This window comes from Salmo salar, chromosome 14, assembly GCF_965601325.2.
Source record: "Salmo salar chromosome 14, fSalSal1, whole genome shotgun sequence".
NCBI lineage: Eukaryota > Metazoa > Chordata > Actinopteri > Salmoniformes > Salmonidae > Salmo > Salmo salar.
Window position 1 is genome coordinate 93,632,151 of NC_138304.1, and position 22,159 is coordinate 93,654,309.

The following is a 22,159-nucleotide window of genomic DNA, read 5'->3' on the forward strand; positions in this document are numbered from 1 at the left end:
GGGTCTAGTAGAGCTGTGTTGTGATGGGACGGGTCTAGTAGAGCTGTGTTGTGATGGGACGGGTCTAGTAGAGCTGTGTTGTGTTGTGATGGGACGGGTCTAGTAGAGCTGTGTTGTGATGGGACGGGTCTAGTAGAGCTGTGTTGTGATGGGACGGGTCTAGTAGAGCTGTGTTGTGATGGGACGGGTCAAGTAGAGCTGTGTTGTGATGGGACGGGTCAAGTAGAGCTGTGTTTTGATGGGACGGGTCAAGTAGAGCTGTGTTTTGATGGGACGGGTCTAGTAGAGCTGTGTTGTGATGGGACGGGTCTAGTAGAGCTGTGTTGTGATGGGACGGGTCTAGTAGAGCTGTGTTGTGATGGCCCTGGTCTAGTAGAGCTGTGTTGTGATGGGACGGGTCTAGTCCCAGGGAGCCAAGGCAATAAGACGTGTTGAAATAGCACAGACCTAAATTAGACTTTATAATAATTATGTAACACTCCATAATTATATATGTTTAAAAAAAACATGTTGTGTTGTGATGGGACGGGTCTAGTAGAGCTGTGTTGTGATGGGACGGGTCTAGTAGTGCTGTGTTGTGATGGGACGGGTCTAGTAGAGCTGTGTTGTGATGGGACGGGTCTAGTAGAGCTGTGTTGTGATGGGACGGGTCTAGTAGAGCTGTGTTGTGATGGGACGGGTCTAGTAGAGCTGTGTTGTGATGGGACGGGTCTAGTAGAGCTGTGTTGTGAAGGGACGGGTCTAGTAGAGCTGTGTTGTGAAGGGACGGGTCTAGTAGAGCTGTGTTGTGAAGGGACGGGTCTAGTAGAGCTGTGTTGTGATGGGAAGGGTCTAGTAGAGCTGTGTTGTGATGGGACGGGTCTAGTAGAGCTGTGTTGTGATGGGAAGGGTCTAGTAGAGCTGTGTTGTGATGGGAAGGGTCTAGTAGAGCTGTGTTGTGATGGGACGGGTCTAGTAGAGCTGTGTTTTGATGGGACGGGTCTAGTAGAGCTGTGTTGTGATGGGACGGGTCTAGTAGAGCTGTGTTGTGATGGCCCTGGTCTAGTAGAGCTGTGTTGTGATGGGACGGGTCTAGTCCCAGGGAGCCAAGGCAATAAGACGTGTTGAAATAGCACAGACCTAAATTAGACTTTATAATAATTATGTAACACTCCATAATTATATATGTTTAAAAAAAACATGTTGTGATGGGACGGGTCTAGTAGAGCTGTGTTGTGATGGGACGGGTCTAGTAGTGCTGTGTTGTGATGGGACGGGTCTAGTAGAGCTGTGTTGTGATGGGACGGGTCTAGTAGAGCTGTGTTGTGATGGGACGGGTCTAGTAGAGCTGTGTTGTGATGGGACGGGTCTAGTAGAGCTGTGTTGTGATGGGACGGGTCTAGTAGAGCTGTGTTGTGATGGGACGGGTCTAGTAGAGCTGTGTTGTGATGGGACGGGTCTAGTCGTGCTGTCCTGAGGCGGGTCTGGTCTGGTAAATCAGTGCTGTGTTGGGCCTGGTCTAGTTATGTGTTGTGTTGGGCCTGGTCTAGTAGAGCTGTGTTGTGATGGGCCTGGTCTAGTTATGTGTTGTGATGGGACGGGTCTAGTAGAGCTGTGTTGTGATGGGACGGGTCTAGTAGAGCTGTGTTGTGATGGGACGGGTCTAGTAGAGCTGTGTTGTGATGGGACGGGTCTAGTAGAGCTGTGTTGTGAAGGGACGGGTCTAGTAGAGCTGTGTTGTGAAGGGACAGTCTAGTAGAGCTGTGTTGTGATGGGACGGGTCTAGTAGAGCTGTGTTGTGATGGGAAGGGTCTAGTAGAGCTGTGTTGTGATGGGAAGGGTCTAGTAGAGCTGTGTTGTGATGGGACGGGTCTAGTAGAGCTGTGTTGTGATGGGACGGGTCTAGTAGAGCTGTGTTGTGATGGGAAGGGTCTAGTAGAGCTGTGTTGTGATGGGAAGGGTCTAGTAGAGCTGTGTTGTGATGGGACGGGTCTAGTAGAGCTGTGTTGTGATGGGACGGGTCTAGTAGAGCTGTGTTGTGATGGGACGGGTCTAGTAGAGCTGTGTTGTGATGGGACGGGTCTAGTAGAGCTGTGTTGTGATGGGACGGGTCTAGTAGAGATGTGTTGTGATGGGACGGGTCTAGTAGAGCTGTGTTGTGATGGGACGGGTCTAGTCGTGCTGTCCTGAGGCGGGTCTGGTCTGGTAAATCAGTGCTGTGTTGGGCCTGGTCTAGTTATGTGTTGTGTTGGGCCTGGTCTAGTAGAGCTGTGTTGTGATGGGCCTGGTCTAGTTATGTGTTGTGATGGGACGGGTCTAGTTATGTGTTGTGATGGGACGGGTCTAGTAGAGCTGTGTTGTGATGGGACGGGTCTAGTAGAGCTGTGTTGTGATGGGACGGGTCTAGTAGAGCTGTGTTGTGATGGGTCTGGTCTAGTAGAGCTGTGTTGTGATGGGCCTGGTCTAGTTATGTGTTGTGATAGGACGGGTCTAGTAGAGCTGTGTTGTGATGGGACGGGTCTAGTAGATCTGTGTTGTGATGGGCCTGGTCTAGTTATGTGTTGTGATGGGCCAGGTCTAGTAGAGCTGTGTTGTGATGGGACGGGTCTAGTAGAGCTGTGTTGTGATGGGTCTGGTCTAGTAGAGCTGTGTTGTGATGGGCCTGGTCTAGTAGAGCTGTGTTGTGATGGGCCTGGTCTAGTAGAGCTGTGTTGTAATAAGCCGTGTCTGGCTCTTTTCTCCTGGGGATGGTGGAGGTACTGTTGTTTCAGAATGTGAGGCGGGGGACCTCTGTTGCTGGGGTGATGGGTGTGTGGGTCCCTGCCAAGTATTGCATGTTTTAGGTCCTTGGCAAAGGTTCTGATCCTGTCCTGATCCAGATGTACATTATGGTATAAGTGTTGACATGTCAGAGTGGGGTGGTGAGCCGTTCTGACGTTGGGCAGTGAGGCACAGTCCACAGTGATCTGTTGATTTATTTTGTCCATCAACTGTCCTGGGAAGTCTTTTCTTGGTAGGAGGGTGGACACCACTATATTGGTTGTTGGGAACATAACCTGTACCCGTTCTGCCACTCTTCTCACTGTCCCAGATACATTTTCACCTTTGGCATGAAGGTGGTTTGTGCCAATGTGGATGATGATGTTGTCGGGGGTGTCAATCCTGGTCTGACTGAGTAGCTGCATTGCACTGTCAGTTGTAGGACACCAGAACTTATACACCTGGTGTCTAGGGAATCATCTTTCCTGGACTAAGAACTTCCCATTTGAATCAATAAGGATTGCAGTTGTGGGTGATTGTCTGGGTGGAGCAGACTGGGAGGCTGGTATTCTGACCTGGGCTGGAGCAGACTGGGAGACTGGTATTCTGACCTGGGCTGGAGCAGACTGGGAGACTGGTATTCTGACCTGGGCTGGAGCAGCCTGGGAGGCTGGTATTCTGACCTGGGCTGGAGCAGCCTGGGAGGCTGGTATTCTGACCTGGGCTGGAGCAGCCTGGGAGGCTGGTATTCTGACCTGGGCTGGAGCAGCCTGGGAGGCTGGTATTCTGACCTGGGCTGGAGCAGCCTGGGAGGCTGGTATTCTGACCTGGGCTGGAGCAGCCTGGGAGGCTGGTATTCTGACCTGGGATGGAGCAGACTGGGAGGCTGGTATTCTGACCTGGGCTGGAGAAGACTGGGAGGCTGGTGTTCTGACCTGGGCTGGAGCAGACTGGGAGACTGGTATTCTGACCTGGGCTGGAGCAGCCTGGGAGACTGGTATTCTGACCTGGGCTGGAGCAGCCTGGGAGACTGGTATTCTGACCTGGGCTGGAGCAGCCTGGGAGACTGGTATTCTGACCTGGGCTGGAGCAGCCTGGGAGACTGGTATTCTGACCTGGGCTGGAGCAGACAGGGTGGCTGGTTGGCTGACCTGGGCTGGAGCACACTGTGCTGGAGCAGACTGGGAAGCAGGTAGGCTGACATGGGCTAGAACTGGTTGGCTGATCTGGGCTGAAGCAGACTGGTAGGCTGGTGCAGTGTCATCAGGCTGTGTGGTGGAGGCCATGCTGGTCTCAGGTTCTGCTTGTGTTGTACCAAGCTGGTGATCATGTTCTCTAGATGCAGAGGACATAATGACTAGCTGGTGGTTGAGGGGGTCAATGTACCTCTCTCTTTGTTCTAGCTCCTTTCTTGTTGTGCTCAGATGGTCTCTGAGGTCATCATTTGTCTGACTCAGTTTGTCCATTCTGCTTTCGAATTTAGCAATAGATGCTCTGCTCTCCTCCCTGAACTGTTTCATCTCTTCTTTTAGTTTCTGGACAGTGTCCTCCTCTTGAAGCTTGTTCTCTCTTAGTTCTATGACCTCTGCTTCGACTAGAGAAAGGGTGATGTGGAAACATTGCATAGCAGGTGTTCTTGGCGTTGTAGGCATGTTCTTGGCTCTGTCTGTTGCAGGTGAGGTAGGTAGAGGGACACTGAGGGCTTCTTGCTGGGTCACTGAGACCGTTGGGGTCTGCTTTTCTCCATCTCCCTCCTTGACTTTTTCCTCAGTTTCTGAGATGATTTCAGCTTCTGCTTTTAGGGTAGCAAACCTATTCTCAAAAGCCTTGAGGCTTGAATCATTGCCTTGTATCAATGCAGTTCCATTATTGTATAAGTTTACTGTTTGATACGTGTTGCTCTGGTCAGCTTCTTCAAAAATGCTGATCTGACATCCTTGGCTGATGCCTCTCTTTTTTGAGAAAGGGAAATGGTTGCAAATAACCCTTTTCCATATGTGCCCTCGTTTGGTATTAAAAATTTTATTTTCTCTTGTTTTGCAACTGGTAAGATCTGCAAACAGGCATTCATGGTTCTGTCCCATCAACAAACCTTTGAAACCTTTCTTAGCTTTCTCTGTTTGGATGTCTGGTGGGTAAACAATTTCCATAGCAACGCTGGTGATGTTGGCTACAATGTTGCAATAGAAGCGTTGTTTCTTGTACTTGTATTCTTGTATTGTCTCTTGTGTCTTTAGAGGACTGTTTCACTTTGATGTCCTTTTTCTTCTGTCCTTATTTTGTCTTTCTTTTCTTCTGTTAACTAGATATTCTTTGTTAGCTAGCTTCTTCCAGGAGAGTCCCTAGCAACTGCTTAGCAACTGGTAAACAATTCAGCTAGCTAAGATAACTGTACAATTTTATGAAAAATAGTTACTTTTTCAAAAGCCTATCTTCTTTGTTTGTTGCTTGTTTTGTCTCCTATTCAGTCTTGCAGTTTTCTTTTGCTTTTTTCCGATGTACTTCACTCTAAAAACCATGTAAACTTCAATATTTGTAGGAGCTCATTTTTTCAGCAGCTGCTGCTCAATTTGGAACTCCGGAACTTGGAACACTCTCTCTCGCTCTCTCTCTTTCTTTCTCTCTCTTTCTCTTTCTTCTCTTTCTCTCTCTTCTCTTTCTCTTTCTTCTCGCTCTTTCTCTTTCTTTCTTTCTCTTTCTTCTCGCTCTCTTTCTTTCACTTTCTCTCTCTCTCTTCTCTCTTTCTCTCTCTTTCTCTCTCTTTCTCTCTCCAGTATAAAGTACTTCAGTGAGGATCAGGCTGTTCTCCTCTATAAAGGTCATGTTGAGGTCAATGCCATTACACTGACAGGTGGTACTCTACCCCTGCTGGGCTACTGTTTAATCTCTCTCTCTGTCTCTGTCTCTGTCTGCTCTCTCTCTCGCTCTCCTCCCCTCTCTCGCTCTCCTCCCCTCTCTCGCTCTCCTCCCCTCTCTCGCTCTCCCCCTCGCTCTCCCTCTCTCGCTCTCCCTCTCCCTCTCTACCCCTCTCACTCGCTCTCCCCCCTCTCCCTCCCCTCTCTCCCTCTCTCCCCCTCTCCCTCCCTCTCTCTCTTTCTCTCTCTAATACATCGTGTCAGCTCACGTTAGTGTAAGGCGTTTGGCAGGCAGCACCATGTTGGAGCTCTGTGTTGTATCTGCTTACTGCATCTGGATGGCTTTTTGTGCTAGTGCTGGACTACAGCCAGGTGTGTGTGTGTGTGTGTGTGTGTGTGTGTGTGTGTGTGTGTGTGTGTGTGTGCCACTGTAATTGTGTAGAGGTGGAGAGCTTGGCATTGTTGCTGCTTTCCCTCTCTGTCTCCTCTTCTCCTCCAGCTCCTAATACAGAGAAGGGTTCTGCTATTAGTTTGAAGTGTACTTGCTTTGTATAAAGCATTAATAACTCTTGTTGTTTTCTACTCATGAAAAGCACAGAACATCTGTTTTACTATATTTACTAAAGTTAGTATACTTAATTTGAGTATCTTGCTTGACGATGCTGTAGTGGAGCAGGTCGACAGCTTCAAGTTTCTAACATGGTCCAAACACACCAACACAGTCATGTTGAGGGCACGCCAATTTTCTTCCCCCTTATGAGGCTGAAAATATTTGGCATGGGCCCTCAGATCCTCAAAACGTTCTACAGCTGCACCATTGAGAGCATCTAGACTGGTTGCATCACCGCCTGGTATGGCATCTGCTTGGCATCCGACCTCAAGTCACTACAGAGGGTAGTGTGTACTGCCCAGTACGTCACTGGGGCCGAACTCCCTGCCATCCATGACCTCTATACCAGCCTGTCAGAGGAATGCCCGGAATATTGTCGAAGACTCCAGCCACCAAAGTCATAGACTGTTCTCTCTGCTACCACACGGCAAGCAGTACCAATGCACCAAGTCTTTGACCAAAAGGCTCCTGAACAGAGCACCAAGTCTGGGACCAAAAGGCTCCTGAACAGAGCACCAAGTCTGGGACCAAAAGGACCCTGAACAGAGCACCAAGTCTGGGACCAAAAGGCTCCTGAACAGAGCACCAAGTCTGGGACCAAAAGGACCCTGAACAGAGCACCAAGTCTGGGACCAAAAGGACCCTGAACAGAGCACCAAGTCTGGGACCAAAAGGCTCCTGAACAGAGCACCAAGTCTGGGACCAAAAGGACCCTGAACAGAGCACCAAGTCTGGGACCAAAAGGACCCTGAACAGAGCACCAAGTCTGGGACCAAAAGGCTCCTGGACAGAGCACCAAGTCTGGGACCAAAAGGCTCCTGGACAGAGCACCAAGTCTGGGACCAAAAGGCTCCTGAACAGAGCACCAAGTCTGGGACCAAAAGGCTCCTGAACAGAGCACCAAGTCTGGGACCAAAAGGCTCCTGAACAGAGCACCAAGTCTGGGACCAAAAGGCTCCTAAACAGAGCACCAAATCTGGGACCAAAAGGCTCCTGAACAGAGCACCAAGTCTGGGACCAAAAGGACCCTGAACAGCTTCTACCCCCAAACCATACTACTGCTAAATAGTTAGTTAAATAATTAACCAAATAGCTACCCGGACCTTCTGCATTGACCCTTTTTGCACAAACTTTTTTGACTCATCACATACGCTGCTACTGTTTACTATCTGTCAATTTATTCTTAGTTATATGTACATATCTATCTCAGTAACTTCGTACCCCTGCATAACGACTCAATACAGGTACCTCGTGCATATAGCCAAGTTATTGTTACTCATTGTGTATTTATTTTTACTTTTATTATTACATGTTTTACTTTTCTATTATTTCTCTATTATCTTTCTCTCTGCATTGTTGGGAAAGGCCCGTAAGTAAGCATTTCCCTGTTAGTCCACACCTGTTGTTTACGAAGCATGTGACAAATAACATTTGATTTTATTGAATGGGTTCTGAAAAGGTTCCTTTTCTATGGTTTTTATGACTGGGTTCTGATATGTGTTCTGCAGGGCTGGCTGTGTGAGCTGCTGCGCTGGAAGGAGGATCCATCCCCAGAGAACCGGACCCTGTGGGAGAACCTGTGTATGATCAGGCGCTTCCTGAGTCTGGCCCAGACGGAACGAGATGCCATCTACGAACAGGAGAGCAACGCTCTGCAGCAACACTGTACAGACAGACTGATACAGCTAGTCAACGACAACACACTGGTCAGTCTACTCTGTATAGCCTGTACAGATGTAGGATCTTAATTTGGTCACTCTGTTGTTGCTGAGAATTTTCCTGCGCCGCAACAAATGCCAATGAGTTTTTTGATATACAGAAATTCACTGAAAATCTGCACTAACACACGGTCATATTAACAGTAATGCACTTTTCATGTAGCTTCATTTTAGCCAGCTAATAGCTTAACCACCGATCAAGCAACATTATTGACTAAACATTAAAATCCAGTTGCTGCAGGATTGTTTTGCTACGACAATGCTGGTCAAATTAAGATCCTATATCTGTACATACACACACTCATACAGTAATACACAGTCAACACAAACACATAATTCTACTCTGTAAATGTACATGCGTTACACATGCGTATGTAGATAATTGATTGTAGAGTTGTGTAGCTGTTTGACGGTAGTGTTCATACGTGTAGTTTGGACCTTGGTCCTCTCCTCCTGTAACACAGCCAATCATCAGCTCCCATTCGTTTGTTTAGAACTTCACTTCCTCTGTCTCCACCAGCTCCAACGCCACTCCCCATTGCCACAGCAACATCATCAACGACTGCTGACCCCTCGGTCCCAGCAGCCCTTGCAGCCCCAGGCAGGGCCTCGCCTGCCTCCACGACAACCGTCCACAGCATCACCAGCCGAGACTGAGGGGGGTGGGGGCCAACTGAAGACCTGGTTGGGGGGTAGTAAGGTTGATGGGAGGGTAGACATTACTGGCCTGGGCAATAGGAGTAGGGCTGGGTGTAGTAGTGACAAGGAAGGGTGCGCGGGAGGTTGGTCGGGGGCCAGACAGAGTAACGGGGAGGGCAATGGCGGGCGTAATGGTGAGGGGTGTGAGGGGTTTCGGGTGTCCCGGGAGGCGCAGGGTATCCTGCAGAGCTTCATCCAGGACGTGGGTCTGAACCCAGACGAGGAGGCTGTCCACACCCTGTCAGCCCAGCTGGGCCTGCCCAAACACACCATCCTCAGCTTCTTCCACACCCAGCACCACAGCTACACACACCAGAACCATAGACGGGACTACAGTGAGATCCACCACAACCAACTTCCCAGCCAGAACCACAAGGACCAGGACCTGCTCTTCTGTATTGCAGCAGGCCCAACCCAGCCTGACAGAACTACAGGGGAGAAGGAAGAGGGAGGTGCCGTAGATCCCGCTGGACAGATAGATGGAGAGGAGGAGGAGGACATGGAGGGGGAAGAGGAAGTAGAGTGGGAGGGGGGGAAAGAGTTGGATGTGAGCACCCAAACTAACGCCGTCGTCACCCTAAAGGAGGAGGAGCAACATGACTCTAACCAATCACAGGCAGAGACAACCCAACCACATGACTCTGATGAATAGCATGGCCCCAACCACTAGTTGTCCCCTCAAACTCAACTAGATATTTTCACAGCGCTACTGCAGAAAATAATATCCCCCTTTTCTGAACAACTGTAGTAATGATGTGTCATAATAGGCGATTCCCTTATTTATAATGAAATATTGAAATAAAGGACTGTCTTTGTGAAAAGAAATTAGATTATGTAGTTACACAAGATATTTTAACTGTTGAGGATCCCATTTTAAACACATTTTGCCAACAAATGCCTTGTAGTATGCGTCACTACCCACCTGGTCCTACGGCTAGCTCATCCTCTCTGGATTCTGATGATACTGAAATGTGAATATTGATAAGTTTGTTTTCATTTCTTTCTCTGTCACCAAACTATGCTTTCTTATCTTTCTGTCACAACGTCCACTTTTAGGTGTCTCTTTGACTGACGGTAAAATCAATTATCTTTAAGGTATTTTATGGTCAACAATCAACATATTTGAGTGGCTTCCCTCAAATTGTGTATGCAAATTATTTCACTCATGCAATTTAATACTTCAGTTGGTCAACTGTAGAAGAAAAGGCTAAAATGCAAATTATATGTGTGTGTATAACTGCCTTTGATTTAACCTACCATCTTTGTAAAAATGTATTCGTTTTAAAATAGTTAATTCCATTGATTTATGAGTAACTTGATCGAAGTGGTTGTTTTAAACATGTTTAATAATTTATCTGTTCAGAAATGCAATTAATGCGGATGGTAATTAATTTTGTATTTATACCTGTGATTTATGATTTGCTTCGTCACACATTAAACACTTATAAAATGGAGCTACTGTTGATTTGGTTGTTTTTTCTGTGGTATCTATGGTTACAAATATTCTTTTCAATCTAAGTTGGCTTTTCCCAGACAGCCTAAGAGGTAGACAGGCATCTTTTTTCTGACATGTTCACACCTGCTCAGTTATTATTCCCTTGAAAAGAAATGTACTACAGCTGAAGTAGGAAGTTTACATACACCTTAGCCAAATACATTTAAACAATTCCTGACATTTAATCCCAGTAAAAATTCACTGTCTTAGGTCAGTTAGGATCACCACTTTATTTTAAGAATGTGAAATGTCTAAATAATACTAGAGAGGGTGAAGCCAATACATTGGGTGAATTTTGGCCCATTCCTCCTGACAGAACTGGGGTAACTGAGTCAGGTTTGTAGGTCTCCTTCCTCGCACACGGTTCTTCAGTTCTGCCCTCAAATCTTCTATAGGATTTAGGTCAGGGCTGTGTGATGGACACTCCAATACCTTGACTTTGTTGTCCTTAAGCCATTTTGCCACCACTTTGGAAGTATGCTTGGGGTCATTGTCCATTTCGAAGACCCATTTGTGACCAAGCTTTAACTTCCTGACTGATGTCTTGAGATGTTGCTTCAATATATGCACCTCATTTTCCTGCCTCACGATGCCATCTATTTTGTGAAGTGCACCAGTCCCTCCTGCAGCAAACACCCCCACAACATGATGCTGCCACCCCCGTGCTTCACGGTCGGGATGTGTTCTTCGGCTTGCAAGCCTCCCCCTTTTTCCTCCAAACATAAGGATGGCCATTATGGCCATTTTTGTTTCATCAGACCAGAGGACATTTCTCCAAAAAGTACGATCTTTGTCCCCATGTGCAGTTGCAAACTGTAGTCTGTCTTTTTTATGGCGGTTTTGGAGCAGTGGCTTCTTCCTTGCTGAGCGGCCTTTCAGGTTATGTCGATATTGGACTCGTTTTACTGTGGATATAGATACTTTTGTACCTGTTTCTTCCAGCATCTTCACACGGTCCTTTGCTGTTGTTCTGGGATTGATTTGTACGTTTTGCACCAAAGTACGTTCATCTCTAGGAGACAGAACACGTCTCCTTCCTGAGCGGTATGACGGCTGCGTGGTGACATGGTGTTTATACTTGCATACTATTGTTTGTACAGATGAACGTGGTACCTTCAGGCGTTTGGAAATTGCTCCCAAGGAATGAACCAGACTTGTGGAGGTCTCCAATTTTTTTCCTGATGTCTTGGCTGATTTCTTTTCATTTTCCCATGATGTCAAGCAAAGAGGCACTGAGTTTGAAGGTAGGCCTTGAAATACATTCGCTGGTACACCTCCAATTGACTCAAATGATGTCAGTTAGCCTATCAGAAGCTTCTAAAGCCATGACATAATTTTCTGGAATTTTACAAGCTGTTTAAAGGCACAGTCAACTTAGTGTATGTAAACTTCTGACCCACTGGAATTGTAAACAATTGTTGGAAGTATTACTTGTGTCATGCACAAAGTAGATGTCCTAACTGACTCGCCAAAACTGTAGAAAATTTGTGGATTGGTTGAAAAACGAGTTTTAATGACTCCAACCTAAGCGTATGTAAATTTCCGACTTCAACTGTATGTAATCAATGACATTGCATTGTGTCCCACCCACCACCCGCCAACCCCTCTTTTACGCTATTGCTACTCTCTGTTCATCATATATGCATAGTCACTTTAACCATATCTACATGTACATACTACCTCAATCAGCCTGACTAACCGGTGTCTGTATGTAGCCTCGCTACTGTACATAGCCTGTCTTTTTACTGTTGTTTTATTTCTTTACTTACCTATTGTTCACCTAACACCTTTTTGCACTATTGGTTAGATCCTGTGAGTAAGCATTTCACTGTAAGGTCTACTATACCTGTTGTATTCGGCGCACGTGACAAATAAACTTTTATTTGATTTTTGATTTTAAGTCAATCTTGTCATTTTGCAATGTAACATGGGGAAATGCGTTGTTGGCTATTGCTCTTATGTTGTATAGCACAGGAGGAAGGTGGCACCTTAATTGGGGAATATGGGCTCGTGGCAATGACACCCCCCCCCCCCCATTTCATTACTTTACTTATAATGGTTTGTGACACCTGGGACCATCACGTGACCAACACCAGCCACACAGGTTCAGTCTCATCGAATTGAACTCCTACTACACATCAGCCCCCTCACAGGAATGTTTCCTCATGTTTCCTCATTCTGGGGTACAATATGACTTGTTAATGTGATAAGTAGATGCCCAGAAATGTTATCATTTGTTATCAATGTTATCACATAGGCCAACTGTCAGGAGTCATCTAACCACAATCCATTTTTTGTTACATTTTTATATCAATCATTTTTGTTGTTGATAAATCTCTGTTTTGATCACATAAATATGGTGGTCTTCAATGTCAAAGTTACAAGACTTTGCTGTTATCTGTTTGTTTGCCTTGGCTAAATAGCTGGATGGATTAATGTTTTATTTAAATAATGAAGCAACAGCTCCAGCTTTTTTGTTTCACCTGCCGGTTGGAAGGTGGAGAGTGCTATGTCTGAGATGTCAGAGAGGCAGAGTTTGTTCCTGACCACTGCTGATGTGTGGTTTCTGGCACTTTACTGCAGCCGATGCATCACCCAGCTGGGTGCTACACTGTCAGCAATGGAGGATCAGCTACCTACAGAGGAGCAGCTACTATGGAGGATCAGCTACCTACAGAGGAGCAGCTACTATGGAGGATCAGCTACCTACGGAGGAGCAGCTACTATGGAGGATCAGCTACCTACAGAGGAACAGCTACTATGGAGGATCAGCTACCTACAGAGGAGCAGCTACTATGGAGGATCAGCTACCTACAGAGGAGCAGCTACTATGGAGGATCAGCTACCTACAGAGGAACAGCTACTATGGAGGATCAGCTACCTACAGAGGAGCAGCTACTATGGAGGATCAGCTACCTACAGAGGAGCGGCTACTATGGAGGATCAGCTACCTACAGAGGAGCGGCTACTATGGAGGATCAGCTACCTACAGAGGAGCAGCTACTATGGAGGATCAGCTACCTACAGAGGAGCAGCTACTATGGAGGATCAGCTACCTACAGAGGAGCAGCTACTATGGAGGATCAGCTACCTACAGAGGAGCGGCTACTATGGAGGATCAGCTACCTACAGAGGAGCAGCTACTATGGAGGATCAGCTACCTACGGAGGAGCAGCTACTTTGGAGGATCAGCTACCTACAGAGGAGCGGCTACTATGGAGGATCAGCTACCTACAGAGGAGCAGCTACTATGGAGGATCAGCTACCTACAGAGGAGCAGCTACTATGGAGGATCAGCTACCTACAGAGGAGCGGCTACTATGGAGGATCAGCTACCTACAGAGGAGCGGCTACTATGGAGGATCAGCTACCTACAGAGGAGCGGCTACTATGGAGGATCAGCTACCTACAGAGGAGCGGCTACTATGGAGGATCAGCTACCTACAGAGGAGCAGCTACTATGGAGGATCAGCTACCTACAGAGGAGCAGCTACTATGGAGGATCAGCTACCTACAGAGGAGCAGCTACTATGGAGGATCAGCTACCTACAGAGGAGCGGCTACTATGGAGGATCAGCTACCTACAGAGGAGCGGCTACTATGGAGGATCAGCTACCTACAGAGGAGCGGCTACTATGGAGGATCAGCTACCTACAGAGGAGCAGCTACTATGGAGGATCAGCTACCTACAGAGGAGCAGCTACTATGGAGGATCAGCTACCTACGGAGGAAACCGTCTGCCAAAACGATGGGCCCTGATGAAGAGCTCCTGGCTTGTCTGACAGACTGACTTTCTCCCTGGCTGCGTCCTCCTCTCAAGCCAGACTGGTTGTTCTGTATTTTAATATATATTTTTTAAATAAATCATATCATATGATATATTTAAACACCATTCATAGGAGATTAAGTCCTTCAGAGAAGCAATTTTACTCTTTTTAAAAACACCTCCACACAATAACTGCCACTGCATAGGCCTACGAAGTGAAATCATCTTAATTATTCTTTAATGTTGTTCAAGGCGAGGACTCTTTAATCAACTGCACATTTTCTCTCTTCAGATTATTTTTTGCGTATTTTAATAAACCTTTCTCTCCCGAGAGTAAATCATAATTTTCAAAGATAATTTGTCACATATTAATTCAGGGTTTATGTTATGCGTTGTGCACAGAAAGACTAATGCGTGAGACAAACTGCCTCTAATTTCTTTCTTTAAATTCTGCTGTAGAAGAGCGAGAAGTAGAACACGGCCAAATTACAGTTAATAGATCAAATGACTTTCATTAGTCATATATTAGCATATAGTTTACTTCATATATATCTACTAACATCTTATTATTCTAGATCATTCTGTTGAGGACGTTAAAAGCTCACTTTGGAGCACAAAGGAGACGCTCTGATATACACTATTAACACACACACAGTTTTTTTACTCTGACCAGTTCATAGAACAATAATGTTCCCTTTGATATCATTGAGTGCAACTAGCCAACATTTCAATCAACATTAGTTGTTTGAGCATGAGTAATGCACGCTTAGAAAAAAGTGTTCCAAGGAAGTTCTTTGGTTGTCCCCATAAGAGAACCCTTTTGGATTCCAGGGAGAACTTTTTTGGTTCCACATAGAACTCTTTGTGGAAAGGGTCCTACATGGAACCAAAAAGGGTTCTTCAATGGGGATAGCTGAAGAATCATTTTAGGTTCTAGATAGCACCTATGGTAGAGCAGTGGTGCAGCATGGCTGTAAGGTTAGAGTAATGGTGTCCAACAACATCATTAATGAGTATCAAGGCACAAGGCGAGACCCAGATGCAGACGGTTGGAGTCTTACAATGTTTATTAATCCAAAAGGAGTAGGCAAGAGAATGGTTGTGGACAGGCAAAGGGTCAAAACCAGATCAGAGTCCAGAAAGTACAGAGCAGCAGACAGGCTGGTGGTCAAGGCAGGCAGAATGGTCAGGCAGGCGGGTACAGAGTCCAGAAACAGGCATGGGTAAAAACCTAGGAAAAAGGAGAATAACAAAAAGCAGGTGAATGGGAAACTGCTGGTTGACTTGGAAGACAAACTGGCACAGTTAGACAGGAAACACAGGGATAAATACACTGGGAAAAACAAGCGACACCTGGAGGGGGTGGAGATAATAACGAGGACAGGTGTAACAGGGTGTGACATGGGCAGTGGTGCAGCAGGGTTGTAGGGTTAGAGTTAGACTAATGGTGTCCAACATCATTAAGGAGCAGTGGTGCAGTGTTTTTGATTGATTGGTGAAGTCTCCACAACCTCAAATTTGTGGTTTATAAATCTGATGATTGACTAACACATTTTTTGGCAACAACCCTACCCTCCCATTCTCGTATTACACTGACATGATACAGAATCAGTGAGGAAATATAGGTTGGGTTTTAGATAATCTCGTTCAGACACACACTTCTAATGCTCGGAAGGAGAGGGACAAAACGCTTTGCGCAACTACCACAGGGCGGAGGTCATAGGTTAGTTTAGTGATGCACTACATGCTTGTCGAAAATCTCATTCCAAAATCATGGGCATTAATATGAAGTTGGTCCCCCCTTTGCTGCTATAACATCCTCCACTCTTCTGAGAAGGCTTTTCACTAGATGTTGGAACATTGCTGTGGGGCAATGCTTCCATTCAGCCAAAAGAGCATTGTTGAGGTCGGACACTAATGTTAGGCAATTAGGACTGAATCGCAGTCAGCGTTCCAATTCATCCCAAAGGTATCCAAGGGGGTTGAGGTCAGGGCTCTGTGCAGGCAGTCAAGTTCTTCCACACCGATCTCAACAAACCATTTCTGTATGGACCTCATTTTGTTTACGGGGGCATTGTCATGCACAGAATTGTCTAGAATGTCATTGTATGCTGTAGCGTTAAGATTTCCCATCACTGGAACTAAGGGGTCTAGCCCGAACCATGAAAAACAGACCTATGCCATTATTCCTCCTCCACCAAACTTTACAGTTGGCACTATGCATTGGGGCAGGTAGCATTCTCCTGGCATCTGCCAAACCCAGATTAGTCCATCGAACTGCCACATGGTGAAGCGTGATTCATCACTCCAGAGAACGCGTTTCCATTACTCCAGAGTCCAATGGTGGCAAGCTTTGTTGATCTTAGGCTTGTGTGTTGATCTTAGTCTTGCATGGCGTTGCGCATGGAGATCTTATGCTTGTGTGCGGCTGCTCGGCCATGGAACCCCATTTCATGAAGCTTTCGATAAACTGCTCTTGTGCTGCCGTTGTTTCAAGGGGGAGTTTGGAACTCGGTAGTGAGTGTTGCAACCGAGGACAGACAATTTTTTTGCGCTACACGCTTCAGCACTATGCAGTCCCGTTCTGTGGGCCTATGTTGCCTACCACTTCACGGCTGAGCCGTTGTTGCTCCTAGACGTTTCCACGTCACAATAACAATACTTACAGTTGACCGGGGCAGCTTTAGCAGGCCAGACATTTTAACGAACTGACTTATGAGAAAGCTGGCATCCTATGACGGTGCCACATTGAAAGTCACTGAGCGCTTCAGTAAGGCCCTTCTACTACCAATGTTTGTCTATGGAGATTGCATGGCGGTGTGCTCAATTTCATACACCTGTCAGCAATGGGTGTGGCTGAAATAGCCGAATCCACCAATCTGAAGGGGTGTCCGAATACTTTTGTGTATATAGTGTAGCTGGGAAGGAGTGATGACGATACCAGCCACTACAACTTCCTGAGTGAAAACAAGTACTTTCCCACAATGTCTGACTGATTAGATCGATCAGACCAGATACAGTGCCCTCAGAAAGTATTCACACCCCCTGACATTTTGTTACATTACAGTCTTATTCTAAAAATGATTAAATAGTTTTTTCCCTCATCAATGTACGCACAACACCCCATAATGACAAAGCAGAAACATTATTTTTTACATTTTTACAAATATATACAAAAGAAGCGGAAATATCACAATTTACATACGTTTTCAGACCCAATACTCAGTACTTTATTGAAGCACCTTTGGCAGCGATTACAGCCTAGAGTCTTCTTGGGTATGATGCTACAAGCTTGGCACACCTGTATTTGGGGAGTTTCTCCCATTCTTCTCTGTAGATCCTCTCAAGCTCTGTCAGGTTGGATGGGGAGCGTTGCTACACAGCTATTTTAAGGTCTCTCCAGAGATGTTCGATCGGGTTCAAGTCCGGGCTCTGGCTGGGCCACTGTAAGACATTCAGAGACGTGTCCCGAAGCCACTTCTGCATTGTCTTGGCTATGTGCTTAGGGTCGTTGTCCTGTTGGAAGGCGAACCTTCATCCCAGGTTGAGGTCATGACAGCTCTGGTGCAGGTTTTCATCAAGGATCTCTCTGTACTTTGCTCCGTTCATCTTTGCCTCAGCCCTGACTAGTTTCCCAGTCCCTGCCACTGAAAAACATCCCCACAGCATGATGCTGCCACCACCATGCTTCACCGTGGGGATGGTGCCAGGTTTCTTCCAGACATGACGCTTCGCATTCAGACCAAAAAGTTAAATCTTGGTTTCATCAGACCAGAGAATTTTGTTTCTCATGCTCTTGATTGATTGATGGAGTGCTGCAGAGATGGTTGTCCTTCTGGAAGGTTCTCCCATCTCCACAGAGGAACTCTGGAGCTCTGTCAGAGTGACAATCAGGTTTTGGTCACCTCCCTGACCAAGGCCCTTCTCCCCCGTTGGCTTAGTTTTGCCAGGCGGCCATCTCTAGGAAGAGTCTTTGTGGTTCCAAACTACTTCCATTTAAGAATGATGGAGGCCACTGTGTTCTTGGGGACCTTCAATGCTGTAGAAATGTTTTGGTACCCTTCCCCAGATCTGTGCCTCAACACAATCCTTTCTCAGAGCTCTATGGACAATTCCTTCAACCTCATGGCTTGGTTTTTGCTCTGACATGCACTGTCAACTGTGGGACCTTAAATAGACAGGTGTGTGTCTTTCCAAATCATGTACAATCAATTGAATTTACCACAGGTGGACTCCAATCAAGTTGTAGAAACATCTCAAGGATGATCACTGGAAACAGGATGCACCTGAGCTCAATTTCAACTCTCATAGTGTCACATTCCTCTTCGTCAGAAGATATGTTGAAATCGCTGTCGGACAAAGTGGACCAATATGCAGCGGATTGCGTGCTCATCATCATTTATTTTAAATGTGAACACGAGGAAAAACCAATAAACAAAACTCACGACAGGACCAGTGTAGCAGGCTAAACAAAAGCAGTGCTAACATACAACTACCCACAAGTGACAAACAAAACACACACCTACTTATAGGACTCCCAATCAGAGGCAACTAGAAACACCTGCCTCCAATTGAGAGTTCAGCAACCAAATCTGCACATAGAAAACTTAACCTAGAACCTACTCATACTAAAACATACACCACAAAACCCCGGAACACATAAATAACACACCCCTCTAAGCTATACACAAAAAAACCCACCATACAAAACAAACATACCTCTGCCACGCCCTGACCAAATAATACAAATAATCCTCTATACTGGTCAGGACGTGACACATAGCAAAGGGTCTGAATACTTTTCAGACCCAAACGGTTTTCACTTTGTCATTATGGGGTATTGTGTGTAGATTAGTGGGGAGTTTATTTATTTAATCCATTTTATAATAAGGCTGTAATGTAACAAAATGCGTACAAATTCAAGGGGTCTGAATTCTTTCCGAAGGCACCGTATTAATGGCAAAGTAACATGCAAGACAGGCAACAAAACACAACAAAAAACCAGTTGGGGATCAAACAGGTTGCCACTGAGTTGATGGATGTTGTTATGAGATGAACATGTTTTCCATCATGCACTATGTTCAACTAGTTCAATGCTCAACCAATCTGTAAGTCTCAGACAGAGCATTGATAGATACAGGTGTTTTATTGTAGGCCTAAAACTTAAAATAGATTGAATGCACAGTTTATCAGCTTTATTTAGTTATAGTGTGTCACCTTGTAAAATGTTGGTGCTTTCTGTCTGAGTGAATCTGTGTCTTGTCGGACATAGGCTAGTGCCTCTCAGTTCTCTGTCTGCCACTGTCTATCTCTGTCTCTCTGTCATTATGTCTCTCTCTCTCTCTATGTTTCTCTGCTCGATGATGTTGCCCATTGCTATTCTTCACCAGATAGTGAATCGTTCAAGCCCCATTTGCTCTGAATGTCTTTTAGCATAATTCAATAAAGATTTGCGGCATTCTGTCATCTGTTACCATGACGACATCTCTACCGGGGCCAATCAGGGGCCGTGGAATCCTCGTCATCGGTAATATTAGCGATAATAACGTTAATGGCATTTCTGTAAATGCAGCGCTCCTGATTATTATTACGATGGTAATGATGATGATGATTAGACATTGTTGTTTTGTTACGCTGCCCCATTTCCCCCTCCCATATCAACATCCTCCTGTAGTACTCTTAATGCAGGACAGGTTAATGACCCTCCCCCCTTACTCTCTCCCATCAGCCATTATTGAGGTTCTTAATGGACTGGAGACTCATTGCCTTTTACTGTGATGACCTTCATGGCTGTGATAACTTTCATGGCTGTCACCAAGCAGTCAACTCTGAGAAGTATGAAGCACCATCAGCATTGAAGTATCATCAACACTGCTCAAAAGCAGTCTTAAAAAGAAATCCCCATACAAATGGTTTCTCTCTCGCTCTCTCTCTCTCACACACACATACACACTCCCTCAATGTTTTTCAAACTTATAAATGTATAAACTTCCATCGAACTTTGTGCGTTACATTTATTTTCATATTGACTTCTGTTCCTATTATCATCAATTGTCTCTAATTATCTCATTAAGCATATCTTAATTAGAACTAATGAGTTAGATTTTTCTGAGAACCGCTCTTGATAATCAGTGTCAGTTTCTCTATCAGTGTCTCAGTTGCTCACCAAAAACCTTACGAGGCTCTTACATGCTGACCAGACCGCTCGCTTGTTGATTTTGTCCACCCACACTAGATGCGATTGCGGGTTGAAATATCAAAATGAACTCTGAACCAACTATATTAATTTGGGGACAGGTTGAAAAGCATTAAATATTTATGGTAATTTAGCTAGCTAGCTTGCTGTTGCTAGCTAATTTGTCCTGGGATATAAACATTGGGTTGTTATTTTACCTGAAATGCACAAGGTCCTCTACTCTGACAATGAATCCACAGATAAAAGGGTAAACCAAGTTCGTTTCTAGTAATCTCTCCTCCTTCAGGCTTCTTCTTTTTTGGCCTTTATATGGCGCTTGGCAACCAACTTTAAGGTGTATAACCTCTACCAACTGGACTGGAGTGTGGACCTCAGTTCATCTTTCAATCACCCACGTGGGTATATGCTCCTCAAAACCAATGAGGACATCGGAGAGACGGGACTTGCAGCGCGTCAAGTGTCACAAATAGAACCAAGTTCTATTTTAGCGCCTGTTTACGCAAATGCTCGTTAACGTGTGCAAGCAGTGTGGGTGCAATGATTGAATAACATCTATGTGTACATTTATTTTGCAACGTTCGCACACGCACACTCAACGCGGTCAGCATGTTAGCATGTTAGCATAGAATCACATATACAGAGATACCTTATTTACATAACTATTCAGACCCTTTGCTGTGAGACTCAAAATTGAGCTCAGGTGCTGTTTCCATTAATCATCCTTGAGATGTTTCTACAACTTGATAGGAGTCCACCTGTGGTAAATTCAATTGATTAGACATGATTTGGAAAGGCATACACCTGTCTATTTAAGGTCCCACAGTTGACAGTGCATGTCAGAGCAAAAACCAAGCCATGAGGTTGAAGGAATTGTCCATAGAGCTCCGGGACAGGATTGTGTTGAGGCACAGATCTGGGGAAGGGTACCAAAACATTTCTGCAGCATTGAAGGTCTCCATCATGGAATGGAAGAAGTTTGGAACCACCAAGACTCTTCCTAGAGCTGGCCCCCAGGCCAAACTGAGCAATCCGGGGAGAAGGGCCATGGTCAGGGAGGTGACCAAGAACCCGATGGTCAGTCTGGCAGAGTTCCAGAGTTCCTCTGTGGAGATGGGAGAACCTTCCACATGGACAACCATCTCTGCAGCACTCCACCAATCAGGCCTTTATGGTAGAGTGGCCAGACGGATGCCACTCCTCAGTAAAAGGCACATGACAGCCTGCTTGGAGTTTGCCGAAAGACACCTAAAGGACTCTCAGACTATGAGAAACAAGATTCTCTGGTCTGATGAAACCATGATTGAACACTTTGGTCTAAATGCCAAGCGTCACCTGAATCACGTCTGGAGGAAACCTGGCACCAGCCCTACGGTGAAGCATGGTGGTGGCAGCATCATGCTGTGGGGATGTTTTTCAGCGGCAGGGACTGGGAAACCAGTCAGGACTGAGGCAAAGATGAACGGAGCAAAGTACAGAGAGATCCTTGATGAAAACCTGCTCCAGAGCCGTCATGACCTCAGCCTGGGATGAAGGTTCACCTTCCAACAGGACAACGACCCTTAGCACACAGCCAAGACAATGCAGAAGGGGCTTCGGGACACGTCTCTGAATGTCCTTGTGTGGCCCAGCCAGAGCCCGGACTTGAACCCGATCGGACATCTCTGGAGAGACCTGAAAATAGCTGTGTAGCAATGCTGCCCATCCAACCTGACAGAGCTTGAGAGGATCTGTAAAGAAGAATGGGAGAAAGTCCCCAAATACAGGTGTGCTGAGCTTGTAGCGTCATACCCAAGAAGACCCAAGAAGGCTGTAATCGCTGCCAAAGGTGCTTCAACAAAGGTCTGAGTAAAGCGTCTGAATACTTATGTAAATGTAATATTTACGTTTTTATTTTTAATAAATTTGCAAAATTAAAAGAAAAAAAATGTTTTTGCTTTGTCATTATGGGGTATTGTGTGAAGATTGATGAGGGAAAAAAACTATTTAATCAATTTTAGAATGAGGCTGTAAGTTAACAAAATGTGGAAAAAGTGAACGGGTCTGAATACTTTCCAAAGGCACAGTCCTCATCAATCTACACA

General features: G+C 45.7%; 1 protein-coding gene across 1 annotated transcript in view; it reads left to right on the forward strand.

Annotated features, from left to right (window-relative positions):
- The window catches only part of LOC106570539 (DNA-binding protein SATB1), a 43,541-nt gene extending 33,501 nt beyond the window's left edge, over nt 1–10,040 (forward strand). Inside the window, exons 9-10 of the mRNA XM_082961418.1 lie at nt 7,713–7,910; nt 8,443–10,040. Coding sequence (XP_082817544.1) covers nt 7,713–7,910; nt 8,443–9,273 — 1,029 coding nt within the window. The 3' untranslated portion in view covers nt 9,274–10,040. The remainder of the gene's footprint in view (nt 1–7,712; nt 7,911–8,442) is intronic.
- The last annotated feature ends 12,119 nt before the right edge of the window (nt 10,041–22,159 follow it).